Source organism: Penaeus chinensis, chromosome 35 (genome assembly GCF_019202785.1).
Source record: "Penaeus chinensis breed Huanghai No. 1 chromosome 35, ASM1920278v2, whole genome shotgun sequence".
Classification (NCBI taxonomy): Eukaryota; Metazoa; Arthropoda; class Malacostraca; order Decapoda; family Penaeidae; genus Penaeus; species Penaeus chinensis.
This window is the reverse complement of record NC_061853.1, coordinates 32656526-32674025: the sequence shown is the minus strand read 5'-3', so window position 1 is coordinate 32674025 and position 17500 is coordinate 32656526. Positions and strand designations below refer to the sequence as shown.

The 17500-nt window shown below is 38.8% G+C and overlaps 1 protein-coding gene across 2 annotated transcripts in view; it reads right to left on the bottom strand.

Moving 5' to 3' along the window:
• Positions 1 to 5190: 5190 nt before the first annotated feature.
• The window catches only part of LOC125044258 (DNA damage-inducible transcript 4-like protein), a 14006-nt gene continuing 1696 nt past the window's right edge, over positions 5191 to 17500 (bottom strand). The window contains exons 1-4 of one of the 2 annotated variants that reach the window (XM_047640833.1): positions 13194 to 13414; positions 6956 to 7076; positions 6690 to 6788; positions 5191 to 6535 (exon numbers count right to left, since the gene is read on the bottom strand). In XM_047640833.1, the coding sequence (XP_047496789.1) occupies positions 6397 to 6535; positions 6690 to 6788; positions 6956 to 7076; positions 13194 to 13197 (363 nt within the window). In that variant the 5' untranslated portion in view covers positions 13198 to 13414 and the 3' untranslated portion in view covers positions 5191 to 6396. Of the gene's footprint in view, positions 6536 to 6689; positions 6789 to 6955; positions 7077 to 13193; positions 13415 to 17500 lie in introns of those variants that run through there. The other variant, XM_047640832.1, reaches the window with a different exon arrangement.

Below are 17500 nucleotides of genomic sequence, written 5' to 3'. Positions count from 1 at the left end.
CTAATTTTGCATGGTCTTTTCTTAACTTTTCCTTCTTGTTTTCATCCCTCCTGTCCACCTATCCTAATTGTTAACTCATATTTACCCTTTTCGTAAAGGGTATTCCAAGGCTTAATACCTACAGAAACCTAGAGGCATCGAGAGCCCTATAGTAATTCATGGGTGTGGGCCCTATACATTTTCCCTTCTCAAAGAAAATGTTTTCATTCGTACTTCGTAGGCCTTGATGGGGTTTGAGATGAATTCTGCTAGTTCCCTGTAAATGTTCAGTTATAATAAACAGTACGTGATTTCCCAATAGCGAGATCACTGATGGTATCGCCCAAGTTTTTGTGTACCAACTTGACAACCAATACTTAATATCGCTAGACCTTTCAACCTCCTTTGTGTCATATAAGAAAGAAAAAATTCTGGGCCTGCTCTTAAGAAAAAAAAAAAAAATCGTTATACTGATCGTTATTAAACAAGAAAAATAATAACAGATGATTGTATGGACCCCGACAAGTATCCAATAAAATAATATATGGAGGCAACAAATTTTGAGGGCCCCTTGACCCTGTCGACGATACTGCAGAAAAGCAAATATTGATATCTCGCAACTCACAAGGTCAAGGATGATGCATTAGACATATATATATATATTCAGAATTATATTATTTTAAAGTCTATGTAATATACACTGACGAACGACGAATCAGTATAATTTATACAGATCATTAGTTTACACACAACGGTCTTCAGCACAGTCTATACACATCATTTTCACGTGATAAAGTCCCATTTTCTATCATGAATATCATTAGGTCTTCTATTTGGGGAGGCTCACCCATATTCTTGTTTCGGCACTCATACACAAATAACATGTTATAGATATTTTTGATGTTGTTCTCCCTGAGCTGGGTATTGTGGTAATTTGAATCTCGGAGATAAGCAATGAAGGCAGATTCCCAGGTCTTGAGTGAATCTGTTGGCATGGCAGTCATGACTTCTGAAACGCAAAATAGGTTATTCTTCTTGCATGTTCAGTTGGACCAGGATTAAAATATGACCAACAGTATAGATAAATACATTCAAATTTAAATTCAAATTTAAATAAATATATGAAATCCATATACATGATACGTGAGTGTCATAGTAGGGAAAGGGTAAATTTCATATTTTAAATTCGGTATTTCACACATTTTTTCTCCCACGAGTGTCAAAGGTTACCATATGGTTGCCTAAACACTATATACATAAAAATTACCTGTTTTATTTCCCTATGGAAGAGTAAACTGCTCGGTGATTCACTGATCTTTCACTGCCCTACAACTAACCTCGTGAGTATGTGAGTCACACTAGTCACGTAAACGATAGCTCAGCGTGCTACGGTATGTGTATATGGCAGAAGGTCGCGCATTGCCAGAAATCGCCATGCACTAGGAAGTAAAGATAAAATGCGGATACCGATAACGCATTTGATCGTTTAAGATTTTGTTTCTACGAAGAGTTTCTCTTGATTATTACCCTGTTGATCTGGATTGCATACACGGAAGAGATATTACCGTGTAGAAACTATCTAAATATATGGTCGGCAAGCTTACGATGTGATCTTATCTATTGTATCTATGTAGTCATATTATCGTACTATCGTCCAACTCCTGATAGGCTCAGACTGATAAACTAAAACAAAACTGCGCAGTACACTTTGAATAATGCGCCAGATACCATTCATACACACGTATATGTCAAGCACATATATATTCATATAAACACAGACATTACTCCATCCAGTATGACTGTATATCAGACGTATTATACAGTATGAATATTCCGAGCAATGATTTCGAAAACACGGTTGTGTAGTCGGGTCATGAGATGCTGTATAAGTAATATGGGGAAGATACTAGGAAGTGAATGGCAAATTATCAGTGAAAACATTAACCATTGCACTACACCATTAACAATAATATTTTTGGTGTTACTATCGTGTTTGTGGTTAGTTTGGTTTATGCTCTAATTTCCTATTGTATTGGTGATAAAAACACCAGTGCAAGCGACAACACATTAATAATGGTAATAGAGATGGTAATAATAACGAAGAGACATGCAGTGATTGTTCAGATAATGATGGTATGAATGATAACAACATCAAGATCATGATAATAGTGATGATGGCAATAGTTCTGGTGATGAAGATCTTGATACTAATTCTGAAAATAAATATAACAATGAAAAGAACGATGTTGATAATTCTAGTGGTGTTAATGGTTATTGTATTATTACTAACAACGACAATTTTCACTAATATTAATAATCACCAACAAAACTGTAAACATGATTAGGACAACAGTAATAATCATACTGTCAGTATAGTGACAATGTCAGCATCATTATTGTTAATATTCTTAATGTCTGAATCATTGTCATTATTATTGCTGTCATCATTATCAATGCCATTATGCCATTATCTTTGTCTTTGTAAGCCATTGTCATATCAGTATTATTATTATTATTATTATTATTATTATCATTATTAGTATTAGTACTGTTATTATTATTGTTGTTGTTATTGTTGTTATCACCACCACCACCATCATCATCATCATCATCATCATCATCATCATCATCATCATCATCGTCATCATCACTATTGTTTTATTAATATTTTTATAATTGTTTCTATTGTTATTATCACTATTTATAGTTATTATTGTTATTATTATTGTTATTACATTGTCATTATTATTATTATCATTTTTATTGTCATTATCATTATTATTTTGTTATTATCATTATCATCTTTATGATTATTTTATATTATTATTATTGTTATTGTTATTATTATTATTATTATTATTATTATTATTATTATTATTATTATTATCTTCATCATCATCATCATCATTATTATCAAATAGTAATAATAATTGTTATTATTGTTGTTGTTGTTGTTATTGTTGTTGTTGATGTTTGTGTTGTTGTTATCATCATGGTTATTTTCAGCATCATTATCATCATCATAAGTATCATTATCATCATCGTCATTATTGTTGCTACTACTACTGTTATTATTGTTATTACTATTATTATCATTATTATTATTATTATTATTATTATTATTATTATTATTATTGTTCTTAACATTATAATTTTTATTGTTGTTATTATCATTATCATCCTCATCATCATTAGTAGTAGTAGTAATAGTATAACTTGTTTCATTATCATTATACGTATCATCAATAACATTATCGTTACCATCACATTCATCATCATCTCCTCCTCATTATTATCATTAAGAGCGGTAATAATATCATTATCAATATCTTTCTTATTGCTATAATCATAATTGTCCATATTATTATCACGGCTTTCTTTACTGTCAACATCATCATCATCCTTCTCATTATTACCATTCTTTCAGTAAATAAGTACAAATTCAAATATAACCACACAGTGACGACTTTGAATATTTTGAGTACAGACTCACAACCACACGTTGCTTTAAATCTGTACCAGTGAATGTAAACATATTTATAGACGCTGTGTTAGTAATGAGACAGAATATGTTGGCCCTTTACCCAAAGCTTCAGTGACGTATATAAGTTTAAAGACGTGCGTCGTGTGTGTGTGTCTGTGTTTGTGCGCGGGAGAGAGAGAGAGAGAAAGAGAGAGAGAGAGAGAGTGAGAGAGAGAGAGAGAGAGAGAGAGATAGAGAGAGAGAGAGAGAGAGAGAGAGAATGAGAATATATATATATATATATATATAATATATATATATATATATATATATATATATATATATAAGCGTCTATAAGACATAAGAGATGCGTTTCGGCTAATCTGGGCATGCACATTGTATGATGAAGCCCTGAATGGTTTTATATACATTATAGCTATCTATCTATGTGTCTATCTGTCTATTCATTTATCTCTCTCTCTCTTTATGGGGTCATTAGATACAGAAAAAAATATATTTGTATATATATACATATACAACCGTGTGTCTATATGTATATGTGTATATAATGTATGTATGCATATATACGTTGATTTTTTACTTACATATATACATATATGCATACATATTTATATATATATATATACATGTATATGTATGTATGTATATATGCATATATATATATGTGTAAATATGTATATATATATTATATATTTATATTATGTATATATACATATATATATATATATATATATATATATATATATATGTATATGTATATATATATACACACACACACACGTATGTGTATGCTTAGGTATGTATACATACATAAATATATATATATATATATACACATACACACACACACACACACACACACACATATATATATATACATATATACATATATACATACATACATGCATATATACACATATACATATACAAACACAGACACATATATGTGTGTGTGTGTGTGTATGTATGTATGTGTGTGTGTAAGGGGGAAGCGAAAGTGGAAAGAGATCAGGAGAAAGTTGTTGTAGGAAAATATGGTTCAATCAAAGTTTATCTTCCTCGTTTAACAGGTCAGTGGGCTTTCTCTATATAGTAAGATTTCATCCAGCTGATGTGACTATGTAGAACAAAAAATGACACTGATACGGAAGGGATTACAGGTTAACTGTCTCTCTGTGGACAAGCATCTGACGCAGGCGAAGTGTCATATGAACCGCTCTTCTTTTACCAAAGATTTAGGCCCATACTTGTTCACCTGATTTCAGCTGAGTCTTTATTCTCAGGGTTTCTTTCTTCCCTCTCATTGTTCTGCTTGTTTTATGTGGAACGCTCTGAATAGATATTGAGAGAATGTAGGAGCTACACTTTTACTTAGAAATAATATTTACACATTACCTAAATAATCCCAATTATATGTTTGATAGAAGCCCTTGCAGTTTACTTATTTTCTGTATATTTCTTTTATAATAAAGTTAGCTGTGTTTAGTGTAGCAAGTTAACTGTTATCATCTATCAGTGGTTTATCTCAGAAGTGCCTTGTCACAGGTCGACACTCACTTTTTTGATTGGATGTTATCTGTGATTGTAATGGTGTGATATGGATTAGGTAAGACTCTAAGGTCACTTCTGTTTATCATTAGAGAATAGATGCTTGTTGATAGATAATACAATAAAGCAAAAAAATCAACGTCATCCATAAGTATATCTGGTTAAGAAAAGTAGATGAATGTAAACAATATCTTTTATTTCAATTGTTTGTACTCGATTTTCGATTCTGCACAACGTATAATCCGCTCTGGAAAACATCCACATAAAATGATGAATGGTCTTCCTTGCTTAGTTATTATCTGACTTATAACTATGCTGTTAATAACACTTTTCTTTGACACCTATTAAGAAATAAGAAAGAAAAGTCTGCAAATTTTTCGAACTTAATATAAGCTTCTGAATCATGACCTATCTACTAACAGCAAGCCATTGAGGTTGTCAGTGTATCACAGATTGCATCACTGGCAATTCGCCAATGTAAGACCAATAGCAAGACAGACTCCCGAGTTTCTGACATATAAAAGTCTCCACCTGAAAAGTTTGCTTTAACATAAGCATGTATATAAACTCTTACATAATGGAAGTCTGTTAACAATTAGCACCAGTTATAGCGAAAAATATGAGCAAATTATCACAAATCATCATCTGCCGTTGTTGGTCTCCATACCACCGGTATATCCCATGTGTTATTATTCACGCTAACGTGCTACCATCTATTGTTATCACAAAGAATGGAGTCTCACAGCAATATATAGATGACAAGCTACACATTCAAACGCCGTTGAAATAACTATAAATGTGGTTCAATCTGCTGGATTTACTATTAAAAAATAGGTAATTATCTTTTTCAACTAATCTATTACAATATTTGGATACACTATTCACCTTTATACTGGTTTATAGTATAATATACATCAAAACGTCATCTGAAAATAAATCGTAGTCACACTCAAATAAACCAAACAGAAAATTTGGAACTGCTTCAAGTTTGGCATAGTGGTACTGCATATAGCAATTCTTATGGCATCTGCATTTACAAATTACTGTTGAACTACAACAAACCTGTAGAATACGCATGCTGCTGCAAATTCGATAAGCAATTGCCAACATTAGAAGACGTGGCACCAACATTGGGTCAGTTACCAACGAGGCGATTTCAGCCACTCCTTCAATGCTTTAAGTAGTTCTCAGACACGCGTCGCACTGCATGACCTGAGAGGCGAGAGAGCTCCGTCCAGAGAATATCTCCTAATATTTTCTTCAGCAGGGGGTGTCACCTCCCTACTAAATCAACCATCTCCATGGCTTTGCCAAACGTCCCTTTTTCTTTTCTCACTGAAACACTGGAAGCGACCACGACGACCAGTGCTGTGTGGGCAGAACGTTCACGGCAGGCAACAACGTTCCATCGTGTAGCCCGAGCGCAGGTGCAGCGTGGCGGGGTCTGAGGTATCATCCTGGTGGAGGGTCAGCTTGATCACGGTCTTCACTTCCTGGCGCGGATCTGCTACCACTTGTGCCAGTCTGTTTAACAAATAACAAATGTTCTATTAGTACCTGGCAAAACTTTTGCTGATAATATAAAAAAAACACTTCCAATATCACAAGTAATGTAACAAAAGTTAAAGGACTTGTCAAATGGTAACTATAAAACGTCAAATAATATGAAGTATCTCACCTCTTACAAGAACCTTCATGGCAGAGATAAAGTTCAACGAGGGAACCGCGAAGGCCAAGCGGGCGTTCGGAGGACAGCCTCAGTATGTCATGCGCAGCTCTGAAAGAAGGGGGAAAAAAAGTTTATTATTTGCGTTGATTCACATGCCATACATTCGATCATATATATACGACTACATAATCACATTTCTTTAGAGAAACCCCTTTCTAGCAAATACATACATGTCATTATGGTATAACAATGCAGAGAATGAATAAACTACTTACTTTAGCAGTGTATTCCGGGGTACGATGAAGGCATCAAAATTGAAGTACCGCTCAACACCTCGGTACAAGACACTCTCCAGTTTCTTCGTGACAAGTCGAGCTTCCATGCTCTCTACCTCTTCTGTGAAAAGAAGATTGCCAATTGTTAGTCCCTTTTTTATGAATTACAATATGTAAAACAAGCTGCCGAACATAAACAGTTAATGTACAAGTATAAACAGAGTTTAATATTTCCCGATAATGTTATTGTATCTATCGTAAACTGCAACATCAAGATTTATCTCCTTATCAGCTAATATTTTGTTATCATTATTTATATCGCGGTATTTTGTTTCCGTTTTTTTTATACACATTTTTGTATTTAGGTAAGTGAACAAATAAACTACCCAGAGCATATTTGATGATAAAGGACCCATGTAAATCGAACGTACTATCTAGAAGATAACGCTTAATAAAGAAAGATTGCTTATCAAGACAGCTCCTTATGGACGCGCGTAAAATAAGAGAGGCTATAAAATAATCTGGCACTATATGTTTGAGAAATCAAAGCATCGATTTTAGGCAAACCATGGATTCATAACCTTTTCTTTTGGTTCCCAGTGGAAAACTCTTACAGGCTCTAATACCAGCTACCTTTATCTTTCTGCAATCCCTGTATATCCCTTGAGAAGTGCAAATACCTCGGGTATATGTGCCCCGGCCAGACTAATTTATGAGTCTCCTTCGGGTAACATGATTCGAGTCCCAGAGGCTTGGTACTGTCACATAGCAACGAGGTCCACTGATGGAAGGGCAAGCACGCACGTAATTTTAAGCGAGTCTCACGAGTTATTTATTACCTGTAACTCTTTCTCCTTATATTCAGAGTATATTTATTTGCCTGTATGTTTAAAATATATGTACGTGTGTGTGTGTATGTATGTATATATATATGTATATGTTTGTGTGTATATATATATATATATACACACACACACACACATATAGATTTATCTTAGTGGTTTTGCTCATTTTAATTGATTTTTTTTTATTAATTTGAAGATCAGAGCAAATGACCCCTCCATCTAAAAAACTCAAATCCTAACTACACTACCCCATACATTCGAAAGGACCTCCCCGCCCCGTCTCGCCATTTGCATGATGCCGCCACTCGCCGCGGAGGAGCATGCGCAGTGACGTCATGAGTTCACACGGTACAGGTTGTGAGTGGAAAATTACCGCGCCTTTGTAAAGCTTCGTGCACTATGACATTTTCTCGATTCTTTTTATAGCATATAATCTTATATGTATTTCAAATATTCAGCCGATGTAGAAAAAAAAGTCCTTCGGTTCAAGTTACAATAACAAGATGTACGCAAGGGCAACTTTCTTCCTTGTTTATCACGTTCCACATTTTTTCACTCTCGACGGTATCAGCTCCTAAGGGAAATTAGCACTGCATATCACATTATCGGACAACAACAACGATAAATGAGAAAACAAATCTAACTCATGACCGATAACATTCAGGCATAGCGCATACACCACTGCATGTATGTCCTTCTTAAACCGACCCACCCTTCATCTTTTTTTAAAACTTTAATCAAGTTCATCCCTCATGAAAACAACAACATTAAAACTTTCTTGATGCACAACCATGTACATCTCAATGTAATACAATGAACAACCATCAAAATGAACAAATGCAGAAATCCACAGAGAACGCTGCTGCCGGCTTGTTCATTTTATCGATCTGAAAGACAGAGACAACACCAAGGAAATTTCCACTGCTGCACGACACTTCAGTATGCATATTTTATTTTTTCTTGCACAATGTGACGTCAACTTATAGATGTGAATAATATATTAGTTACCATTAAATGTAAGCATCAAACAAATCAGAAAACTTGTAGTGATATGATTAGATATGGTGCCATGTGGTTTATGGTCAACAAATTAATATAAATAAATATTCTATTCATTCTGACGTATATTTAAAACCCACCGGAAGTGTAAAAAACATTTTTAGAGTTGTGCCATAAGTGATTTTAAACAAGTCACAAGCAATCAATATTAACAAGTAACACCAGAATTCACCATAACCAACACCATCGATGAACCTCAGTCGATAAAAATAACCTGCCGTGAAGGAAAATAAAAAAACAAACAAACAACAGTAAGTCCTCCAAAACAGGACTAACCGAACGGAACTTTCCACAAAAGCTAATTCAACACGTGACTAATCATCCTGTTGGGCGCCGAGTCACAGTCAGCACAGGAAACAGGAGCCAGTCAATTGCTACATCTTCTAAGGCTTACATTACAGCTTGTATCGAAGTGTCAGCGTGATATGAGTCACGTACTGTGCCCGCCTTCCTATTTGCCTCGGCATTTCACGCCCAGTCCCTGACCTATGCTAAGTGATCCTTGTTTAAACGCAAATGGGAATTTATTCTTCAATGAATTTTAAGGATGACAGGGTATCAAATGATTTCTACTTGTTAAGAGATTTAAAAGTTTAGTTTATATATTGCTATATTTATGCTAAGCTTCTATACTGGTGTCACGCTTGTCGACGTTGAGTCTATTCAGTATATAAAGGAATATATAGAAAGAAGTTTAAGAATACATAAATGCATAAACATATATATATATATATATATATATATATATATATATATATATATATATATATATATAAGATACAGAAGCCTGTAGGTTTCCGCACGTTTAGCTGGCGCCGCACCGTGACTCTGGAATGGAACTTTCCACTCCTTGCGTGGCTTTAAGTTTCTTCTATTTCTTGGTCTATGATTTGCTAAATAATCAACCTGACTTATTTTTACACATCACCGTCGTCATAATACTCTCTTTTCATATATTGTCTCTAATCTGACACACATCGTATATAAATGTAGAAGCAGTATATTCACATGCGATACACGTTTCTCCTGGCGACATCTGGAAACGTTTGGTTGTAACGTTTGCTTCTTTCACAGGCTCGGAAGAATGGGCTCGGAGTGACAGAAAATCAATGACTCGCAGGATCCAGTGTAAAAGGCATACATATTTCATAATTGATTATTACTTTAGGAATAATAAACAAAAACAAATAAACAGAGGAAGTGCATAGCATAAATAAACAACACTTCAAACGTCAACACCCATCTATCAATTCTTTCCAGACAGCATGATTCCCTTATCTTCCGACCCTTATAACAGCATATCAAACACATAATTCCTAGTCAGCAAAACTTCTGGCTCCATTCTACTACCTATGCATATCGTCTGTCGAACCAAGGACGCGATCACATGAATAATTAGCGGTAACATTTACAACATATGCCGTAAATGCCGCCGCGACCAAACGTGGCATATGGAGTATGGCACTGAATGAAATCCAATGTCTACATGTCATGCTTACTTACAGACGTGTTTTATAAGTGAGACCAAATGTATTGTCGTATGAAGCCACACAAATCCCAACCAAAATAAAAAAAACTATAAATACCATGTTCCAACCTAAATACAGTGTATGTCAAGGGAAATACTAAGACATACCAACGACACAGACGCATAAAATAATCAAACACATTAATAAATGCTTTATTTCAATAATAATATAATGAATAAATGTCAATTTGATCGTCTCAAGCCGGTAAAGAGAGGAGGAGCGAATATACAATGCACGCACACACACAAGAACATGGACAGGCAAGCAAGCACGACCAGGACACGTGCAGCGGGAACTTCACCGACAAGGGAGATTCTGGAAATAGGCTCGCTCGCTCTCTCTCTCTCTCTTTCTCTTTGGTGTGTGTGTGTGTGGGGGGGGGGGGGGTGCGTGTGTGTGGGTGTGCGTGTGTGTGGGTGTGCGTGTGTGTGGGTGTGCGTGTGTGTGGGTGTGCGTGGGTGTGCGTGTGTGAGGGTGTGCGTGTGTGTGGGTGTGCGTGTGTGTGGGTGTGCGTGTGTGTGGGTGTGCGTGTGTGTGGGTGTGCGTGTGTGTGGGTGTGCGTGTGTGTGGGTGTGCGTGTGTGGGTGTGCGTGTGTGTGGGTGTGGGTGTGCGTGTGTGCGTGTGCGTGTGCGCGTGTACATGTGTATGTGTATGTGTATGTGTGTGTGTGAATCTATCTATATATAAGCGATTTCCAACCTTTCTTATTAAGCTCCGACCAATGTATAATAATCTCCATGGCCTCGTTCAGTGTTTGTCATCTTTTTAGATTCAGTTATTACTAGTCATGAATAGTATAATGGTGTCAATAGCTATAAGACAAAAACACTTTGTGGAACCACTGACTATTATATATATATATATATATATATATAAATATATATAGAAATAAATATATATATTCATACATACATATATATATTTATATATATATACACACACACACACACACACATTTATATGTATGTATATGTAGTGAGTGAGTGAGTGAGTGAGTGAGTGAGTGAGTGAGTGAGAGAGATAGAGATAGAGAGAGAGAGAGAGAGAGAGAGAGAGAGAGAGAGAGAGAGAGAGAGTGTGTGTGTGTGTGTGTGTGTGTGTGTGTGTGTGTGTGTGTGTGTGTGTGTGCATTACATATATATATATATATATATATATATATATATATAAATATTGTATGTACGTGTATGTGTGTGTGTGTGTGTGTGTGTGTGTGTGTGTGTGTGTGTGTGTGTGTGTGTGTGTGTGTGTGTGTGTTTATGTATATGTATATATATATTTATAGAGAGAGAGAAGAGGGAGGGAGGGGGAGGGAGGGGGAGGGAGGGAGAGGGAGGGAGGGAGGGAGGGAGAGAGAGAAAGAGGGGTGGAGGGGGGGGGAGAGAGGGAGAGGGAGAGGGAGGGAGAGAGAGAGAGAGAGAGAGAGAGAGAGAGAGAGAGAGAGAGAGAGAGAGAGAGAGAGAGAGAGAGAGAGAGAGAGAGAGAGGGAGAGAGAGAGAGTTAGAGAGAGAGAGAGGGAGGGAGGGAGGGAAGGAGGGAGAGAGAGAGAGAGAGAGAGAGAGAGAGAGAGAGAGAGAGAGAGAGAGAGAGAGAGAGAGAGAGAGAGAGAGAGAGAGAGAGAGAGAGAGAGAGAGAGAGAGAGAGAGAGAGAGAGAGAGAGAGAGAGAGGAGAGAGAGAGAGAGAGAGAGAGAGAGAGAGAGAGAGAGAGAGAGAGAGAGAGAGAGAGAGAAGAGAGAGAGAGAGAGAGAGAGAGAGAGAGAGAGAGAGAGAGCCCAGAAACGCCGGCCGACGGGGCATATCGGACGTCGGTGTCTTGCTCAAGTTAATGAACGGACAATAGTTATCGAAGTATAAATGGTCAGCACTCAAGGGTTCGTCCTTGAGCCACTTCACAACACCCTTGGAGTTTCGCTTCGTGAATCACTCTTCGTTAAAAAAAGACTACTTGAAGGATCCCAAATTACCCAAGAATTTTTGTATCTTCCAAGCCTTGATTTTTTTTCTCTCTCTCTATTTCGCTCCCCTCTCTATCTTTATCTATCTGTCTGTCTATCTATCTATCTATATAGCTCTCTCCCCCCTCTCTCTCTATCTATCTATTTGTCTGTCTGTCTATCCATCTCGCTATCCCTCTCTCTCTCTCTCTCTCTCTCGCTCCCCTCTCTCTCTCTATCGATCTATCTATCTCTATAGCTCGCTCCTATCTCTCTATTTATCTATCTATCTCGCTATCGCTCTCTCTCTCTCGCTCCCCTCTCTCTCTATCTATCTCGCTATCCCTCTCTCTCTCTCTTTCTCTTTCTGTCTATCTATCTATCTCGCTATCCCTCTCTCTTTCTCTCACCCCACCCCCCCCCCGCCTCTCTCTCTCTCTCTCTATCTGTCTATCTATCCCTCTCTCTCTCTCTCTTTCTCTCTCTATGCTGCGTACGCGCGCGCGCACGTTCATTATGCATGATATGTGCAAGGATTACATTCATTAAGTACCTGTAAATTTTGCGAACAGCACGCACAACACATGCAATTAGGTAACTAGGTTGATGCTAATACCGCTGACGTTTAAACCAGGGCCAGCCTAATAGAACGACAGAAAAACTATTCGCACAAAAAGAAGTTATTCTAGAGATTAGACACCAATTTCATAATCTGTTCACTAAATAAAAAGAAAAAAACAAAAAAAAGAACCAAATAAACAAAATAAAAAACCTGGCCAACGTGCCCAGCCATAACATCCATTTACCTGTAAACAACACCCAGGCCAACGTAATGATATAGTTGGCAACACAAAATGTACCCTGCTTACCCATGTCCTCTGGCGAATAACACGGCGGCGTCCGTGATCTCACACCTTTACACAGACACAACAATCACCGCCAACACTTTGCCACTCCAGAGGCACCCGTTCAGCGTCCGTGGATACGAGCACGCGTGAAAAGTGAAGAGTTCGTTGAACAGAGAGAGAGAGAGAGAGGGGGGGAGCTCCAGCGCCGTTGTCAGGGCGTGTGTGTAAACTGTACACGCACTGGTCCGACTGGCGCCACGTTCACCCGGCCAGATGCCGCCGGTGCATCGTGTCATGAATCTTAATTGTTTTATCCTATGCTGTCATCTCAAGTCGAATGTGACAAGGGGGCATCAACGCAAATTGCAGATGCCCAACAGTTTTGCTTTTCGTCGGGTGATAATGACTTTTACATATTTCGACGGTAATTAAAACTGTCTCTCATCAAACCGGTCAGAATCAACAAACTTTCTCCCTTTAGCAACAATTAGACAATCTGTATAGTTCTTATGGAATGAGAGTGTATGCGTGTGCGAATGTGCATGAATTAATGGATAGATGGATGAATGAATTAATGAATGGATGAATGTGTGTGTGAGAGAGAGAGAGAGAGAGAGAGAGAGAGAGAGAGAGAGAGAGAGAGAGAGAGAGAGAGAGAGAGAGAGAGAGAGAGAGAGAGAGTTTACGCGCTTGTGTGTTTGTGTATTTGTGTGTGGGGGGGGGGGGGATGTGTGCGAACGAGCTTGCTGCCAGCATTGTCAAGGCCGAGCATCAAGGCTTCCACCTCAGCAGCCTCCACCGTACCACCCGGCCCCGCCCCTCCCTCAAGGCAGGTAAAGCGCACAAGACCTCAATTTGAAAGTTTTGCACGTTCTCCTTAAGTATCGCACATTAGTATTAGTCAGGGCATCCCGGAGGATGCATCGTACGATAATTCAAACTCTCTCTCTCTCTCTCTCTCTCTCTCTCTCTCTCTCTCTCTCTCTCTCTCTCTCTCTCTCTCTCTCTCTCTCTCTCTCTCTCTCTCGTTCTCTCCGTATCGTCGTCACTACACTTCGATAATGACACTTTTTAGCGCTCTCCCCGTCTCGCCTCCAAAACCCAAGGCGAAAAAATAGTAAAAAACTAAATACACAAAAAATAGATAGTGGACCACAGTTGCCAAAGAATCCCATGAAAAAAAAAGTAAGAGAGAAAAAACACCAAATTCTAAAGCCAGAACTAATACATAGCGTCTGTCTGGCGCCATCCTGCCGCCCGACTGGCGTGTCGTAAACAATCAGGAAACGAGTTTTCCCTCTACCAACGGCGCACATTCACCATACGTTCTGAGACGGTCATTTATTTTCTCTTTTTAACCATCAGGTTGAATAATTTACCACACAACTCTTAACTCTTTAAAGCCAGGAACAAAAAACAATTTGCCAGATTGTGCAGCAGAGAAAACAATATGTATATATAAACTGCGAAATTAACAAACGTCAGAGAAATAGATACTGCGAATATGATACCCAAATGCTGCGGAAGAGCTAACCGAAAGGAGACACAACTTACACCTAACTTGTTTACAAATATCAGAGTAGAATAGGTATTGTTAACAATTACGTGAGGCCGAATAATTCTTCTTTCAATTTCCTTACTTCAAAAACATACTACTATACAACTCGTAAAGTTACATTCATTCAACAAAAAATGTAAATGAGTAAAACAAAAGTAAAGAAAAATAAAAAGAAAGGGGAAAAACTTATTTCCACTTCTGAGCTAGTGTCCCCCGTACCCAAAAGATCACTAGACGCCCCCCTCCCCCCCCCTCCAAAAAAAAAAAGACAAAGAAAAAGAGATACAGCTCAGAAAACTTGCACGTGAAAATTGGCAAGACTCAAAGAATGTGTTGGCAAAAGGAAACGTTTACGCCGTCGAGATCACAATGAGTCTGGCGCCAGCTTGGTTTTAAGGTACCGACTTATTTAAGTTATTTATTTTACTTATTTATTTTAACTAATCGAAGAGGTAAAGAGTATTTATTTTAGGGGTTAATCGCATGCATCGTTTCCTTTAGGAGACTCAAGGTAGACCAGGGAGCTTTGAGAATTGAAAGTTGACTTATTCAATAGGTCTGGTTTCCTCAATGTCGATTTGAATATTGATTAAGGACGCGCTTAATTGTTCCCTTTAATGTGAATAGGAAAATCGCTTCGATTTTTAAAAACTGATCAAATGATCTTGTGAATGCATTCTGGACTTTCCCTTCTCCTAATTTGACTAATGAAAATACATTACTTTATTCACCAGTAGCAGCGAGTACTTTTACAACGAATTTAACTTCCATCTTCATTTCATTAATATTCAATTTCCTTTTCATCTCTTCGACATTTGCGACAGTTTCATTCATACTTCCAGGATGTGTCAATAATGCCCGATGACAAAGACCTCGGACAATATACAAGGAAGCGTGCCTGTGGTTATTCATGAGATGTTGTTTACTTCGTTTCTTTGTTTAAGTTTGATGCTCTTCCTCATTTTTTTTTCTTTTTTTTTCCAAGGCTATGATTATCGTAGGTTCTCTAAGTTATCTGTGTATTGAATCCACGCCTTAATGATTGTACCAATAGCTTCTTCGGAAAGTTTGCAGCTGATTGGTCTCATTTAGACAAGGTTCTTTTGTTTCATCAGGCATATGTCCTGTATATACAAACATATGCGCATAGTATGTAGCTGTGCACAAACACAAAACAAATCACAACCACCAAGGCGTACAATGTATTTTATATTACATATAACAAACTGCATTTGTTTTATGTAGGTGTGCGCGTGCGCATGTATGTGTGCGTGCATGTATGTGTGTGTGCGAATGTGCATGTATGTGTGTGTGCGTGTGTGCATGTATGTGTGTGCGTGTGTGCATGTATGTGTGTGTGCGTGTGTGCATGTATGTGTGTGTGCGTGTGTGCATGTATGTGTGTGTGCGTGTGTGCATGTATGCGTGCGTGCGTGCGTGCATGTGTGCTAGCGTGCGTATGAGTGCTTGAGCGTGTGTTCGTTTCAGAAATGTACATTACACAAAATATTTCACAGAATAATTAAATTTCTTATTCATACCAAGGAAAAAACGAGGAAAATTTAACGCAACCTTGCCCATGCATATTCATCCTCAAACGCTGCTGACACTTCATTACCAAATAGCTGCTTTTGCACAAGAGCTTTCAACTCAACTGAAATCAACCAGTTACAAACCTTTTGCACTCCCCCACCCCCGGTACCCATACATGCATATTTAAATGAATGCGAAAATCTGCACCGAACCAGAATCATCCAGTGTCCAGCGCTACCAGGCCCCCAGCAACCTCCTGGCCCCCCTTCGCCCCCCGCGTCCCCCCCCCCCCCTGAACCTCCGCGTCGCTTCTCTGCCATTCTCTCGCGCCCTCAGCATCACCTTTGCCATTTCGTTAAAACATTTAGCGCTGTGTGGGCAATTAACAAAATGCACGAATAAATAACAAAGAATAACAATAACAGTAAAATATATAATACATAAATAACTCTATCCATTAAAAAAACCCGAATAGCAAAGACACAAAAGTAAGACATTTTCCCGCAGGCGACGAAATGAGACGCATAACACGCCGTCTTGCCCAATGAGTGAACAGAGGCGAGTGCTTTCCGACGTGCAAGGAAGATGTACGTAGAAACTTGTTTTGTGTGTGGCGTCAGTAAGAGGGGGCGAGGGGGGGGGGGGGGAGGGCGAAGCAAAAGCAGGATAGGAGAAGAAGGGGGGGGAGAGGGGGGGGGAGAAGCAAGGGTTGGATTCAGGGAGGCTGAGGGCCAAATAGACGAAGGTGGGGGGGGGGGGGATGGGAGGAAGAGGGGACGGAGGGAGAAAAGGGGTGGGGAGGCTGGAATATCGGGGGACAGGGGGAGGGAAGATGAGGAGGAGAAGGAAGAGGAGGAGGTGAGGGAGGAGGGGGAGGAGGAGGAGGAGGAGGAGGAGGAGGAGGAGGAGGAGGAGGAGGAGGAGGAGGAGGAGGAGGAGGACGAGAGGGAAGGAGGAGGAGGAGGACGAGAGGGAAGGAGGAGGAGGAGGGGAGAGGGGAGGAGGGGGGAGGGCAGGAGGAGGAGGAGGAGGAGGAGGAGGAGGAGGAGGAGGAGGAGGAGGAGGAGGGGAGGGAGGAGGAGGAGAGAGGGAAGGAAGAAGAGGTGGAGAGGGGAGGAGGAGGAGGAGAGGGGAGAAGGATGAGGAGAGGGGGGAGGAGGAGGAGGAGGAGAGGGGAGAAGGATGAGGAGAGGGGGGAGGAGGAGGAGGAGGAGGAGGAGGAGGAGGAGGAAGAGGA